Source organism: Notamacropus eugenii, chromosome 5, assembly GCF_028372415.1.
Source record: "Notamacropus eugenii isolate mMacEug1 chromosome 5, mMacEug1.pri_v2, whole genome shotgun sequence".
Taxonomy (NCBI): domain Eukaryota; kingdom Metazoa; phylum Chordata; class Mammalia; order Diprotodontia; family Macropodidae; genus Notamacropus; species Notamacropus eugenii.
Genome location: NC_092876.1, coordinates 458471243 through 458486089, shown reverse-complemented (window position 1 = coordinate 458486089; position 14847 = coordinate 458471243). Strand labels below are relative to the sequence as shown.

At 39.4% G+C, this 14847-nt stretch overlaps 1 protein-coding gene across 7 annotated transcripts in view; it reads right to left on the bottom strand.

Moving 5' to 3' along the window:
• Positions 1-14847, bottom strand: part of SH3KBP1 (SH3 domain containing kinase binding protein 1) — a 415998-nt gene that overhangs the window by 133256 nt on the left and 267895 nt on the right. For all 7 annotated transcript variants that reach the window (XM_072615333.1, XM_072615332.1, XM_072615331.1 and 4 more), the window contains one exon: positions 7393-7468. In XM_072615333.1, the coding sequence (XP_072471434.1) occupies positions 7393-7468 (76 nt within the window). The remainder of the gene's footprint in view (positions 1-7392; positions 7469-14847) is intronic.

The window sequence follows — 14847 nt, the reverse complement described above, 5'->3', positions numbered from 1 at the left end:
GTCAGACATACAGTAGCTTCAATCCTGTGCCGTATCCATCATTTTTCTTGTCTCAGAGGAAACTGAGGGCTGCAAACAGTTTAGTGATTTGTCTAGGGTGATAAAGCTTTATGTATCTGAGACAGGATTAATCAATGGACTCAAATTGTGAAGCCGGGCAAGGGTAACAGAGAGTAAAGGAACACGTCAAAAATGTGACACCTATCAGTTTCCACATGAATGGACTAGAGGAAAGAGAGGCTATCCAGAAGTACAGTCATAGGATCACATATTGAGAGTTTGCAGCAATCTTAAAAGCCATGAAGTACTATCCCCTCATTTTACAGATTAGGAAAGAGAAGCACACAGAGGTTAAATGACTTGCCCAGGGTCATTTGTAAAAGTTTGAGATAGGACTTGCCACACTTTTCAGCTCCAAGTCCAATGCTCTAACCATTACACCATGCTGTTTCTTTTTAGCTGAAGAAAAAAAACATGATAGAACTGATCAACTTTTCTCCTTCCAATTTGCTCCCCCACACTCCCCAGGTGGAGGGGCGATCATTTCACTTTGCTTCTGTTCTTTCTGCAGGAATCAGAAGTAAATCTGGAGATGATTTCCAGGAAAATAAAAAATAAAAACAAAAACAGACCAAGAGCCTGCCACACTGATCTCTTGTAGGAACAAAATGTGTCTGACATTTGAAAACTTATCTGACTGCTTAGAGATGGAACACATACAAAAACCCACTGGAGAACAATGATAAAGATACATAAGAACTGATGAAAGGTAATACTGTATAAACTGAACAGTAAAGTGCTAAGGGCACCGAGGAGCAAGGCAACACTTGGACACAACAGTCATAAGTGATTTGGGAGGCCTGAGACACAAAATGTGAGCATATTTCTTCTAAATCACATGCTTGGCTGGCTCGCTGATTCTGAAAGACTAAAATATGAGTTCGGAAAGATGCTCATTGAGTTTTCTCTTCAAGCTTTTGTTCCTTCCAAGTAACTACAGGAATCTGCATCAACTGCAACAAAATGAAGAAAATTCCAGATGTGGAAAGTCAGGAAGAATCCTCAGGGGCGCTTCATGGTGAAGACTTAGACAATTCTCTTGTTACACAGTTTGCAGCAATCTGTTCATAAGCACGCATTCCAGATGAATTTCATTATTACAAGGGATTGGGATGGAAGAGGGGACAATGTAGGACTTCTGAATAAATCCTGATCAGACAAGTTTCACTTTCCCTGGGATGCACTAACTCATATCAACAGCTTTTAAATCATAACTCTAGTTCGAAAGAGATTTCTGCACTGCAGCACCCTCAAAAGTCAGACACACAGTAGCTTCAATCCTGTGTCGTGTCCATCAGTCTTCTTGTATCAGATTTCCAATTAGTGGGCCTTGGGAGAGGTTATTTATTGCTGTCATGTTGGTGACTTCCTGTATCCCTGTGGCACAGAATGACAGCTAGCATTTGGACAGGGCTTAAAAGATTTGCAAAGCCTTTTACACGAGTCAGTTTCCTGTAATCCTCACATCCACCCCTGGAGGCAGGTGCCATTACTATTCCCATTTTACAGAAGAAGAAACTGAGGGGTAGTGGCAGTTCAGTGACTAGTCCAGAGACATAAAGCTTTAAGTGTCTAAGATCGGATTAGAACTCAGGTCTTCCTGACTGCAAGGCCCAAACTCTATTATGATACCTAGCTGCCTAAACATCTTTTTAGCAAAATACATACCTTTATAATAAAACAATAGTATTTTATACTTTTCAAAGGGCTTTCACATCCATTATTTTAGTGATCTTTGTTGTAAACAACCTGATGAGGTTGGGGTATGGGGTAGGGGTAAAGAGGAGAGGGAGAAGAGAAAGGAGAACAGGGAGAAAGAGACCAAGGTATACAGAACCACGGTTCTTAAGTAGCTATGTTGGTCAAGGAGAAGCTCTTGGTGGTTTTGGGATTCCCTGTGGTGCAAATATGAACTTGGTACCAGGAGGAGGGGGACATCTCAAAATATGATTGCATATATTACAAGACTAGAGAAGGTTGAGAGGGTGTGAAGATGGGGCCGAGACAGAGCAGACAGCTAATACATGTCTGTCAGTTTTGTTGAAGGGTAAAAATTACCATCTCTACCCTCACCCCTCTACCTCCAGCCCATCCAAGCATTTCCCCAACAAGTGCAAACTACTTTCCTGACCGACTTCACCTCTTAAAAACATAATCTAGAAGCTGGGTATTTGTTCATTCTCTAATTCATGAGTTCCAAACATGGGGTCCAAAGGCTCTCAAGGTATCCAATGAGTAAAAAAAAAAAAACAAACAACCCAACATGTCTTTATTTTCTCTAATTGAAATTATAGCTAGTTCTTCAATTATGAATTCTGAGAAGTGGTCAATAGGGTTCAACAGCCAGGCAAAGGGGGCTATGATAACAGAAAGGTTAAGAATCTCTCCTCTAATTGTTTCATGTGTATAAATGTCACTTTGATGAGACCATAAGAGTTCCTTCAAAATGGGGGTTTCACTCCAAGTCTCAGTGCTTCTAAAACTGAATCAGTGTCAGAGATGGGGAAGAGCCCTTAGACATCATCTAGAGCAACAACTTCATTTTTTTTAAAGGTGAGGAAATAACAGATTTTTCACACATGTACAAGGTGCCTTGTCTCCTTCAGCAGAATAAAAGCTCTTAGAAGACAGAACTATTTCACTATTATCTTCGTATCTCAGTGCCTGGCAAAGAAAAGGCTCTTAAGAAATGCCTGCTATTTGATTAGCATCCCCAATTTCACATCATTAGTTAGTGGCTAAGACAAGATAGATGATACAGAGAAAAGAGCATTGCCTCTAGAGTCAGAGGGCCCAGGCTCACATCCCAAGGCTGACAGCTCTGGGCAACTCATCTATCTTCTTGCATCTCAGTCCTTCTCCTCACTCTCCCTGCTACCCCCAGACACATGGAGTACTCCTCCATGTCAGGGTCACAGTAGACATTTAATAAATTTTAGTTGTTTTTCAGTCATGTCCAAGTCTCCATGAGCCCATCTGGGGTTTTCTTGGCAAAAATACTACAGGAGATTCTTATTTCTTACTCGAGCTCATTTTACAAATGAGGAAACTGAGGCAAACTAGGTTAAGTGACTTGCCCAGGATCACACAGCTAGTAAGTGTCTGAGATCAGATTTGAACTCAGAAAGATGAATTTTCTTGTCTCCAGGCTCAGCAACCTTATTCACTTTGCCACCAAAGCACACCATTTAATAAATATTTGTAGAATTGAATGGAAACTTCCTGATGATGAATGGGAATAGTGGAAAGGCGTTCCCATAGGTTAAAGGATTTAGGATTGTGGATCTGACTGTGCTTCAGGTCCCAGGAGGCCCAACAGCGAAAACACTGGGCTCTCTGGGATAGATAAAGCTATTGGCTTACATTCCTTCACAAACCATTTGTTTGTAGGTGTCAAACGATACAGAAGGAAAGAAGAAGGTATGTGTATTGGTGAATTGTCAAATTATGAGGCTGAGGACTCAGACTTAATGACTTGATTACCAATATGATCCTTATCCTCAAAGCACTACATTGAGTAATCCTTGTTAACCAAGTTTGACTGGCCCAAATACTTTTAATTCCATTTACTTTAGGTACGTATTCTCACAGTCCTGCAATATTTCCAAGCATCCTTTCCAAAAGTGCTCACATTTTAACACTGTATTTGTATGTCATGTAATGAATGAAGGACAAACAGGTGAACTCTACTTTTTAATAATGTAATTCATTTTCAGTTTTCAACATTTACTTCCACAAGATTTTGAATTCCAAATTTTCTCCCCATCTCTCCCCATTCCCCACCCCAGGACAGCATGCACCCCAACCACCCCTTTCCCCAATCTCCCCTCCCTTCTATCATCTCCCCTTCTCCCATCCCCCTCCCCTTGCCCTCAAGGGCAAGATAGATTTCTATACCCCATTGCCTGTACAACTTATTTCCCAGGTGCATGCAAAAACAATTTTTGATGTTCATTTTTAAAGCAATGAGTTCCACATTCTCTCCCTTCCTTCCCACCCATCCTCACCAAGAAAACAAGTAATTTGATATAGGTCATACTTGTGTAGCCATGCAAAACACTTCCCACGATGCAAAACGCTATCCTGTCCTGCCCTCCATTTATTCCATTCTCTCCCTTGACCTGTCCCCCCACAATAGGATTTTCTTCTGATTACCCCTTCCTTCAATCCATCATCCCTTCTATTATCCTCTCTGTCCTATCCCCCTTCCTCTCTGCCTATAGATTTCCATACTCAATTGAATGTGTCATATTCCCTCCTTAAGCCAAATCCAATGAGAGTAAGGCTCACTTATTCCCTCTCACCTCCCCCCTCTTCCCCTCCATTGTAAAAGCTCTTTCTTGTCTCTCTTTTGTGAGATGATTTACTATATTCTACCTCTCCTTTCTCTTTGACCCAGAACATTCCTCTCAACACTTAATATTATTTTTCAGGTATCTTCCCTTTATATTCAGTTCACTCTGTGCCCTCTGTCTATATAAATATGTATGTGTATGTGTATATACACACACACATATACATATATATATAATATACACACATATATATGTATGTATGTATATCCCTTCTAACAACTCTAATACAGAGATAGATCTCATGAGTTACAAATATCATCTTTCTATGTAGGAATGTAAACAGTTCAATTTTAATGAATCCCTGATGGCTTCTCTTTCCTGTTTACCTTTTCAGGGTTGTCTTGATTCTTGTATTTGAAAGTCAAATTTTCTATTCAACTCTAGTCTTTTCAACAAGAATGCTTGGAAGTCCTCTATTTGATTGAAATGCCATTTTTTCCTTAAAGTATTATATTCACTTTTGCAGGGTAGGTGATTCGTGGTTTTAATCCTAGTTCCTTTGTCCTCTGGAATATTGTATTCCAAGTCCTCCAGTCCCTTAATGTAAAAGCTGCTAAATCTTGTGCAATCCTGATTGTGTTTCCGCAATACTTGAATTGTTTCTTTCTAGTTGCTTGCATTACTTCCTCCTTGATCTGGGAACTCTGGAATTTGGCTACAATATTCCTAGGAGTTTTCCTTTCGGGATCTCTTTCAGGAGGTGATCAGTGGATTTTTTTCCATTTCTATTTTGCCCTCTGATTCTAGAATATCAGGGCAGTTATCCTTAACAATTTCTTGAAAGATGATGTCTAGGTTCTTATGGCTTTCAAGTAGTACAATAATTTGTAAATTTTCTCTTCTGGATCTATTTTCCAGGTCAGTGGTTTTTCCAATGAAATATTTCAAATTGTCTCCTATTTTTTCTCTCTTTTGGTTTTGTTTTATAATTTCTTGGTTTCTTATAAAGTCATTAGTTTCCATTGACTCCATGCTAATTTTGAAAGAATTATTTTCTTCAGTGAGCTTTTGGACCTCCTTTTCCATTTGGTCAATTCTACTTTTTAAGGCATTCTTCTCCTCATTAGCTTTTGGACCTCTTTTGCCATTTGGGTTAGTCTATTTTTAAAGGTGTTATTTTCTTCAGCATTTTGTGGGTCTCCTTTAGCAAGCTGTTGACTTGTTTTTCATGACTGTCTTGCATCACTCTCATTTCTCTTCCTAATTTTTCCTCTACTTCTCTTACTTGATTTTCAAAATCCTGTTTGAGCTCTACCATGGTCTGAGATCATTACATATTTTTCTTGGAGGCTTTGGATGTAGGAGTCTTGACCTTGGTGTCTTCTTCCAGTTGTGTGCTTTGATCTTTTTCGTAAGAAAATACCTTTTCATCAAGAAAATAACCTTCTATAGTCTTATTTTTTTCCCTTTTTGGTCATTTTCCCAGTCCATTACTTGACTTGTAAGCTTTTTGTTAAGTGGAGGGTGTACTTTCCCAAGTTTCAAGGGTTTTGTGCAGCTGTTTTCAGAGATATCTCTAAAGACCTGTAAATTCTCAGGTTCTCCAAAGTGGTATGATCAAAGGAGAGGTGTTTACTCCTCTCCTGACCTGCATCTGGTCTGTGAGCAATTACAAGCACTCTTTCCTACCCTGGAACTGTGAGTAAGATTCCTTCTCCATAGCGGCCACGTCAGCGCACCTCCTCACCCCAGGTCCACACAATCCAGGACTGCATCCCAGATGAGTGGCTCAATTCTGTAGGCTGAGAACTCCAGAAGCAGTCATTGCTCTAGCAGTGGCTGCTGCTGCCCTAGGGCTGAGGATAGAGCTGGACCCCATTCTTTTCTCACCCAGGTGAAAGAGCTTTCCCAATGACCTTTGAAGCTTTCTTTAGTGTTTGTGGGTTAAGAAGTCTGGAAACCAACGCAGCTGCTAATGATTCAACACCCTGTGGCCTGCTCCAGTCCCGTATGTGCCTGTGCAGCTCATGGTGGGCTGCACTCCACTCTGACCTCCATGTAATAGACCCTCCTGTTGGCCTCCCAGATTGTCTTGGGCTGGAAATCTGTTTTACTCCATCATTTTGTGGCTTCTGCTGTTCTAGAATTTGTTCAGTCATTTTTTACAGGTATTTTGAAGGGTTTGAACCAAGAACTCTATCAGATCCCTGCTTCTACTCTACAAATAAATTGTTTTTATTTTAAAATTGTATTTTATTTAATGTTTTCACATTAAAAGCAGTCTTGTTTTTTACTTGCACTCTGACCCATTTTCAAAGTCTTTCATGAATCTTTACTCCTGTGATGTTGAAAATAGGTCTCACAAAGAAGTCATGAGCTACTGACCAAAGTCATGACCATCTACTACTTCGAGGAATCAATGCTACTCATTGTCTGCTACCCACCTCCTAACAGGTAATGGGAAGACTTTTTGAATACGGTAAAGAAGTAAGTTTGTTTCAAGGCTTGTGTTTCTTTCTCTCTCTCTCTCTCTCTCTCTCTCTCTCTCTCTCTCTCTCTCTCTCTCTCTCTCTCCCCCTCTCTTAACCCCTCCCTCTCTCTCTTTCTCTCTCTGATATAATCAGAACACAGAATTCAGTATCTGAACCTGTTCTTACGTCTTGCTTTGTTTTTGATGTCCCTGGAAATAATTTTTAGGACTGTCAATTTGGCCAAAATAACTACTTAACATAGACTCTAAAACAACGGTAATGTGATCAACAAAGAGGTTGATGGTGTAGGCTAAGGTAAGAGTTCACTTAATTCTTGACATATATCAGCTGAATTTCCTAAAAGACTCTGACATGGAGATAAAGTTCTGAAACTAACTTCTGCCCACGCAGCCTGGTTTCCTACTGGCTGGGCTCTACTGAGGTCTTTTGTGGGCTCTTTGATACTGTTTCTCAAACCTGAAAATGTCATCAAGAGAAAGCAATTCAAACCATTCAAAGAGGTCTAGCGGCTTTAAAGTGCAAAAGGGCTATATCTGGACACTTACTCTTTGTCCTGCTGTCCATTTCTATTTTGGCTGACTCCTGAGTTGCTGCTGTTGGAGGTAACTTCTTCCCAACCGCCTGAAACAAACCGAAAAATTTTATTTAGCAAGATTAACTCAATGAATCCAGGGTGCTGAAACTAGGATTATAAATTAAATAAAAATGATAAAAATACCTACTTTTTACATTAAACTTTAAAATTACTGCCTGATATTTATTATATACAAATTTCTGAATTATAATGATACCCAACTGGACAAGGATCCGAATTTAAAATATATTTATCTTATTTTGGTTTTAGGCATTATTTATTCCTTTTCTTCTTCAACATACTTTATTAATGTTAATTATCCATCTAAATAAACCACTTGAGAAGAAATAGGTATGGTTTTCATATTTTAGATTAAAGATCAATTTTTAAAATTTAGATTAATTAAGCTGGTATTAAATTACCAATTCATAAATAGTTTCTTTGATTCCGTGTCACTATCTTTTTTTTAAACCAGATTTTTGATTCTGACATTCTAAGACTAGGGTCAAACTGAAATTGAAACAGATGCCTCCAGGTGCATATTGAAAAGCGATCAAACATCTAAGATACATGGAAGTGATTGTAGCACACGGATAACAAATAAAATAATTCAAAAAAGAAAAAAATAATAAAAATAGGAAAAAAAGAAAAGCAACCAACCAATAAAGACTTAATAAGTACCTATTGTGTTCAACAAGAAGCTAGGTGACCCCATGGATAGAACACAGAATCTGGAGTCAGGAAGATCTGATGTGGCCTTAGACACTAGTGGTATGACCCTGGGCAAGTCACTTAACTCTGTTTGCCTCAATTTCCTAATCTGTAGAATGATCTGGAGAAGGAAATGGCAAATTACTCCAGTATCTTTGACGAGAAAATCCCAAATGGGGTCATTAAGAATCTGACAAGACTGAAATGACACTATGTTGTATTGTATTTTTATTTGTTAAACATTTCCCAATTACATTTTAATCTGGTTCAGGCTGTTTAAGGGACTCCCAGTGAGGAAACTCCCTCTACCAATGCAAATTGATGTTTATTCATCAACATATTATAGTAAGAAGTTACCTGAGGCACTGAGAAATTAAATGATTTGCCCAGTCTGTAGCGACAGAGACAGTACTTGAATACAGGTCTTTCTGACTGAGGCCTGCTCTCTATCTACTAAGTCCTGGAGTCTCTTCACATCTTCAGCTACTAAATTATATTAAAATATGTTCACTTACTATGAGTTAATTTTCCTTTTTTAAACTTAAAGCTAATTCTATTAACACCAACTATTACTGAATCAACCACAAGGAGTGCTAAATAGTGTTTTGTCTAAGGATGCTACTATGCAAACAGGCATTTCTTAGAGCTCATTTTATTCATAAAAGTGAAGGCAGAAAAGGTAAGGCCCTTTTTCTTTGGCTATCAACTTTTTACTGATTCTTACTTAATTTCCAATCATAGTTTCTATGGATACAAGGGAGATAGTATAATAAACCTCACAGCCGACACCCAAAGCTCAGCCAGCAAGTCATAAATCTAATTAGCTGTATAAAAATCTCTCTGAACAAAGAAAACCCATGAATGAAAGAGAGGAAACAAAATTAATGTGTCACTTGTGAAACTAGGACCAGAGGAGTTTTCCTTTAAATGATAATGATTTATAACCCCATTTTAAATCAGAAAAATGTCCTCGTACTCCAAGGGTAAAAATGGACATTAAATCTGAATAAATCATGGAAAGTAGGTAATTCAAATTTTCAACCTCTCATGAATTTTTAAAAATACTTTGCCAAATATCCCATACATTTTACATGGTGACATTTTGATTTGGTGCTATGAGGCTTTCTGAGTTTGACTTTAAAAAAAAATGAAACACTCAAAGTAATATTCAACCCTTAATTACTACTGAACATGCATATAAAAATCCTTTTCAAATTCTGGGATGGCAAGAGAAGAAAGACTTTGATCTAAGTTTGTCATAGGGTCAAACCTAGAAAAAGGCTGGCCGCCTTAGGGTCATCTTTTAAAATATTATCTGCAAAGGAATTTCGAAAAGTTCCACTTAACAATCCATTTGGTTCTAACAGCAGAAGAAGCTTCTTGTCTCTTTTTAAAATTTCTATTTCTAATCCATCAAGCAGAGCAAAAACAAAGGCAAAAATTTAAAGGAAATGTTACCAGCCATTATTTGGTCATCAAGGAATGATTTTTTTTCATCATTCTATAAAAATTTAAACATCCAATGCTTTATGCTCTTATGTGCTGGCTGATCTAAAACAATCAATTCTCAGCTTATACTTTTTTGGGTGATTTTTCTGAAATTTAATTCAGAAATATAAAACAACTATTTATTAAGAAACTACTATGGTTGGTGTCCCAAAAAGATGAAATAAAAGAGAAAATGACCTATTTATACAAAGATATTTATAGCAGTTCTTGTGGTTGCAAAGAACTGAAAACTGAGGGGATGCCTGTCAACTGGGGAATGGATGAACAAGTTATAAAATATGATTGTGATGGGATACTATTGTGCTATATGAAATGAGCAGTGGCTTCAGAAAAATTTTGGAAGACCTGTATGAACTGATACAAAGTAAAGTAAGCAGAATCAGATCAGGATACATAGTAACAACAATATTGTAATGATGATCAACTGTAACAGACTTAGCTGCTCTGCCCAATACAATTATCCAAGACAATCATGAAGAACTCATGATGAAAAATGATATCCACCTCCAGAGAAAGAATGGATGAACTCTGAGGACAAACTGAAGTATAATTTTCTCCCTTTTTTCTTGCTTTTTTTTCAACATGACTAACATGGAAATATGCTTTACATTATTTCATATGTATAAATGACACCACATTGCATACTGTCTCAGTGACTGGGGCAGGGTCTAGACAAAGGGGGATGATTTGGAACTCAAAACTTTTTAAAAAGTTAAAAATAAACAAATAATCATTAAAAATAAAAGAACTTACTATAGTCAATGTACTGTGCTGGGGTTGGGTGGAGACAAAGGTAAGATAAACAAGGTACTATTTTGTCCTAGAAGAGCCTTTTCTATTTCTATGGTAACAAAGTGAGCTCCTTTACATTACTGACATCCCAGTTCATTAGTCTAACAGAATAAGAGACCATTAAGATATGTCTACCATGTTCACATACTTCTCCTGAGAAAGACATAAAAGCACAGGCTTTAATCTGTTGCTTCATATCCTACTTCACCTTGTGTGTGAGGGCACAGACATCTCCACCTGAACAACTTTAGCCTCTCCTTCTTTAATGACTCCCTTCCATCTGCCCACAGACTGAGCGCTCCACCCCCAGCACACACAGACAACTAAAAGAGCCTTCCCTTTGCTTCATCCACACACTGTCATATCTCCCCACTTCTTTTTTAGGGGAGGTGATACATCTACAACAGTTTCCACTTTCCCATCATTTATTTTCTCAACTTCGGCCAAATCAGAAACCTTTCACTATCTGTTTCCTAAAAGCACTTTTTTAGAAAATCATTGGTGAATTTTTAATTATCAAATTCAATTGTCTTTTCAATTCTTAGAAGCTGACATTGTGAATCCTCTTTTCCTTTTTGTGGATAATCTTCCTCTTTGACTTCAAAGACACCAATCACTTCTATCTCTCTGATTCTTTTTCTCTATCACTGACTCTCCACCCTCTTCTTAAACCTTTGAAGTGGCTTCCCCTCCCTGCTCAGGTTATGTCCCCTCCTCCTTCTCTTCTCCCCTCTCTAGAAAATTTAATCTGGCAATCTCATTCATCACCAAGACTTTAATACAGTTGGCTGCCAAATCCCTATCTCCAGCCCTTGGCTGCTCCCACAAGTTCTAGACTTGTTCCAAGTGTCCACAGGACACCACCTCTAACTGTACTTCCTACCAATTTCCCAACAAAGTGGGATTTTTTGTGGTTTTCTTTTTGGAGTTCAGTTCCCCAGGCCCAGGCTAAATTGTGAGCATTTGAAGGCACAATCTTGGAACCCTGATAATTCACAGCTATGCTGAGTCAGGTAGGTTTCGTGCCTACTGACTCTGAGCCAATCAGAAGCCAAGTCTTTGTTATATATAGTGGGAGGCTGGCGTTTTGCTTGGGGGGCTGGTTCACTTATGAGAAGGATCTTTTGATTCCCTAGCCGAGAAGTTGAGTGGTCATAGGTTCAGATCCCACCCCCTTCCTGCCCCTGCCCCGATTGCTCAGATATATGTAAAGGCTCTCTCATTCTAGGGATGTATGTAAAGTGTGTAGCAATACTGCTTTGTTATTTCTCTGCTTATATTTTATCTTTATTTTCTCTGTTTGTATTTTCTGAATGTAACTAAAAAGGACAGCTGACCCCTTAAGCAGCTCTTTCCTAGTAAAGCAGAACCAAGAACCTGTGCTGGGAGCCATCCTGGGTATGCCAGTGTGGCTGCCTTTATACCTCCCCAAACCTGCTTTCTCTGACATCCCCAAAGCTCTTCATCCCAGTTCCTGTATTTGTCATCTATTCCATGTCAGGTTCACAACTTTGTATTATCTGTGGCTCTTCTGGCTTCCTCACAACTAAAATCAGTATGCAATCCTACCAGTTCTTCCTCCATAACCTTCATCCCCCCTCCCTCTCTGTTTTCATTCCCACCACCCTAATACAAGCCTGGACTTGATAATGGCCTCTTAGAAGATCATCCCACTTCCACTCTCCCCCTACCCAGCATCATACTTTTACAAATCCCAGCCAGAGGTGGCCATGCCCACTCCTCTGCTCAAACTCTTAACTCATATTTACATGGCACATGAAGGCCTACAAAGGGTTGACCTTATAAGTAAGTACTACAAGTGCCATTACCTCCAAAGATACAAAGAAGAAAAGTGAAATTCTGGGAGATGAAATTATGTCACACAAGCAAGAAGCAGCAGAACAGGCCCCAGTTCGGGTTTTACTATCTCAAAATCTATTTCTCAGGTAAAATTCAAATTACTCTGCCTAGCACTTAGGATACTTCAGAGTCTGGCATCACTCCACACTTGGAGCCTTATCTAATACTTGCCATACCTGCATACATCTGATGCACTTCCCTGCAGAACCAAACTGGACCATTGGGCATTAGGATAAAGTAAAGCACTTTCCTTTCCCAACACATTTGTTGAACAATTATCAGTGTCTGAAGTGCTACCGGGGTTATGGCAAAGACAGGTGATGTATCTCATTTAAATTTCCAAGTTTAATGTCTATGGAGGGACAGAAATGTCCTCATATTGATGGATTCCTAACAGAGCTGCCCCAGCCCCAATAGTCTAACTTCATTACAAGCCACTGTACCTACCTACCTGCCCCCCCCCATCTTCACTTCTTTAAAGTTGCCCCGATGCTCACTAGAACAACTGGTACATCCCCGAAACTCAAATTTCCCACAGAAACAGCAAGTGCATCCATGCGCTCACCCACAGTCACATCCGTCTAGTCCTAGCCAGGACCACAGTACTCAGTCAGTCAGCAGCAGCACCAGCATGCCCAAGCAGGATGTGGACCCCAAAACAATAGAAGGGATTTTCTCTAAGTAGGTACCTATTTAGTAATAGTAACAGTAAACAGTAAATGTATGCAGGAATAGTGAAAAAAACTGACCTAGAGTGAACTTATGACATAGAGAAGCTTATTATAATATCATTATGACATATATATCCCTTTAAATATGGGTTTCTCTATGTATTGTGGGTACTTCCATGTGCAGTTTCTCTGTGGCTGGGACCCCTCCTCCACTACCTAATCCCTTAAACTCCTCCTGCCTTTTTAATATTAATCATATTCCTATATTCTTTGTAAATTTCTGTCATATAACTGCATCTTTATCCTATAAAAATCCATCGTGCTTTCTCTGAAGGTTCTCGCTCCTCTTGGAACTCAGCCTTCATGCTTCATGAGAGGCGACAATCTCAGTAAATGCCTGTGCTTGGATTAGAGGTGGTCTGACTGACTTCTCTGAGACTGTTCCACCACATCATGAAACCCCAAAAGTTTTTGGTGTCCCTGGGTCTAAACCTCAACAATATTATAGTGCTAATAAGTGGTTGTCATACTTCTACTTGAATACCCTGAAAGAGGGAGAACTCACTACCACTGAGGCGTTCTACTTATTTATGCGGCTCACATTGTTCAGTAGGCAGAGAATGACCTCCCCTTCATCCTCACCCCTTTTACTGTTTAGTTGTATGTGGTCACATCCAACCCGACCTGATGCCAAGGACATTATCCATGGAGTTTTCTTGGCAAAGATACTGGAACGGGTTAGCCATTTCTTTCTTCAGCTCATTTTACAAATGAAAAAACTGAGACACACCGGGTTAAGTGACTTGCCCAGGTTCACACAACTAGTAAGTGTCTCAGGCCAGATTTGAACAAAGGAAGACAAGTCTTCCTAACTCTCAGCCTGGTGCTCTACCCACTGCACCACCTAGCTGCCCATTACCTCCACAGCACAACTCAAATGCTACATACATCCTCTAGGAAGCCTTTACTAACTTGCCCCAATTGGTTATGGCCTTGCCCTTCTTAGATCCCAGCTAGCATTTGTTTGCATCAGTTATGTACTTGTATGTTGCATTATTTTCACATGCGTATCTGTGTGTGTGTGTGTGTGTGTGCGTGCATGCGTGTTTAACCTTCCCTTACTGGACTATGAGCTCTATGAGAGCAAAGACTGTATTTTAGATAAACTTCTGATCTTCCCTACCCCTTTGCCCCCTACATATCTCACAAATGTGAGCAGTGAAGCTATTCCTAATGTGTCATGCAGCAAACATTATTAAGGGAGCTGTGACCTTCAGCTCTGGAGTCTTATCTGCCTTTTCTCATCCAAAGGGCCATCGTGCCAAAAGATTCAGGAGGGCCAGGAGAGCCATCTTCAAGTATGGGGGGTTTTCACGTGAAAGGACGTCAGCCTTACTCTGTTTGGCCTCAAAGGACAGAACAAGAAGCAAAGAGGCAAATTGAGGCTGGAAATCAGGAAAATCTTCTTAATAGGTAAGAGCTACATAAATGAAATGGGTTATCTCAATGATGGTGAGTTCCCTCCCATTCAGCAATCACTTACCAAGACATTACTTAATCATGTTATACACAAGATTCCTTCTGGGCACAGGTGAGACCCGCTGACCACTGTGGTCCCAGTTCTAAAATTGGTATTTCTGTAATGGTTCCACACTTCTGTCCCTCCACAGATGTAAAACACAAACTTTGAAAAGCAACATATACCTATCTTCTGCCATAACCCTGTTCAATAACTGTCCAACAGTGAATAAATCTGAACCCAAAAAATCCTGGGGAAGAAGGGCCTTGGCTAAAACCACTTGCCCACAGTTATAATAACAGCCAACATTCATGGTTTTAATGACAGTCGCTACAACTGCTAACATTAGCACCTACTATGTTCT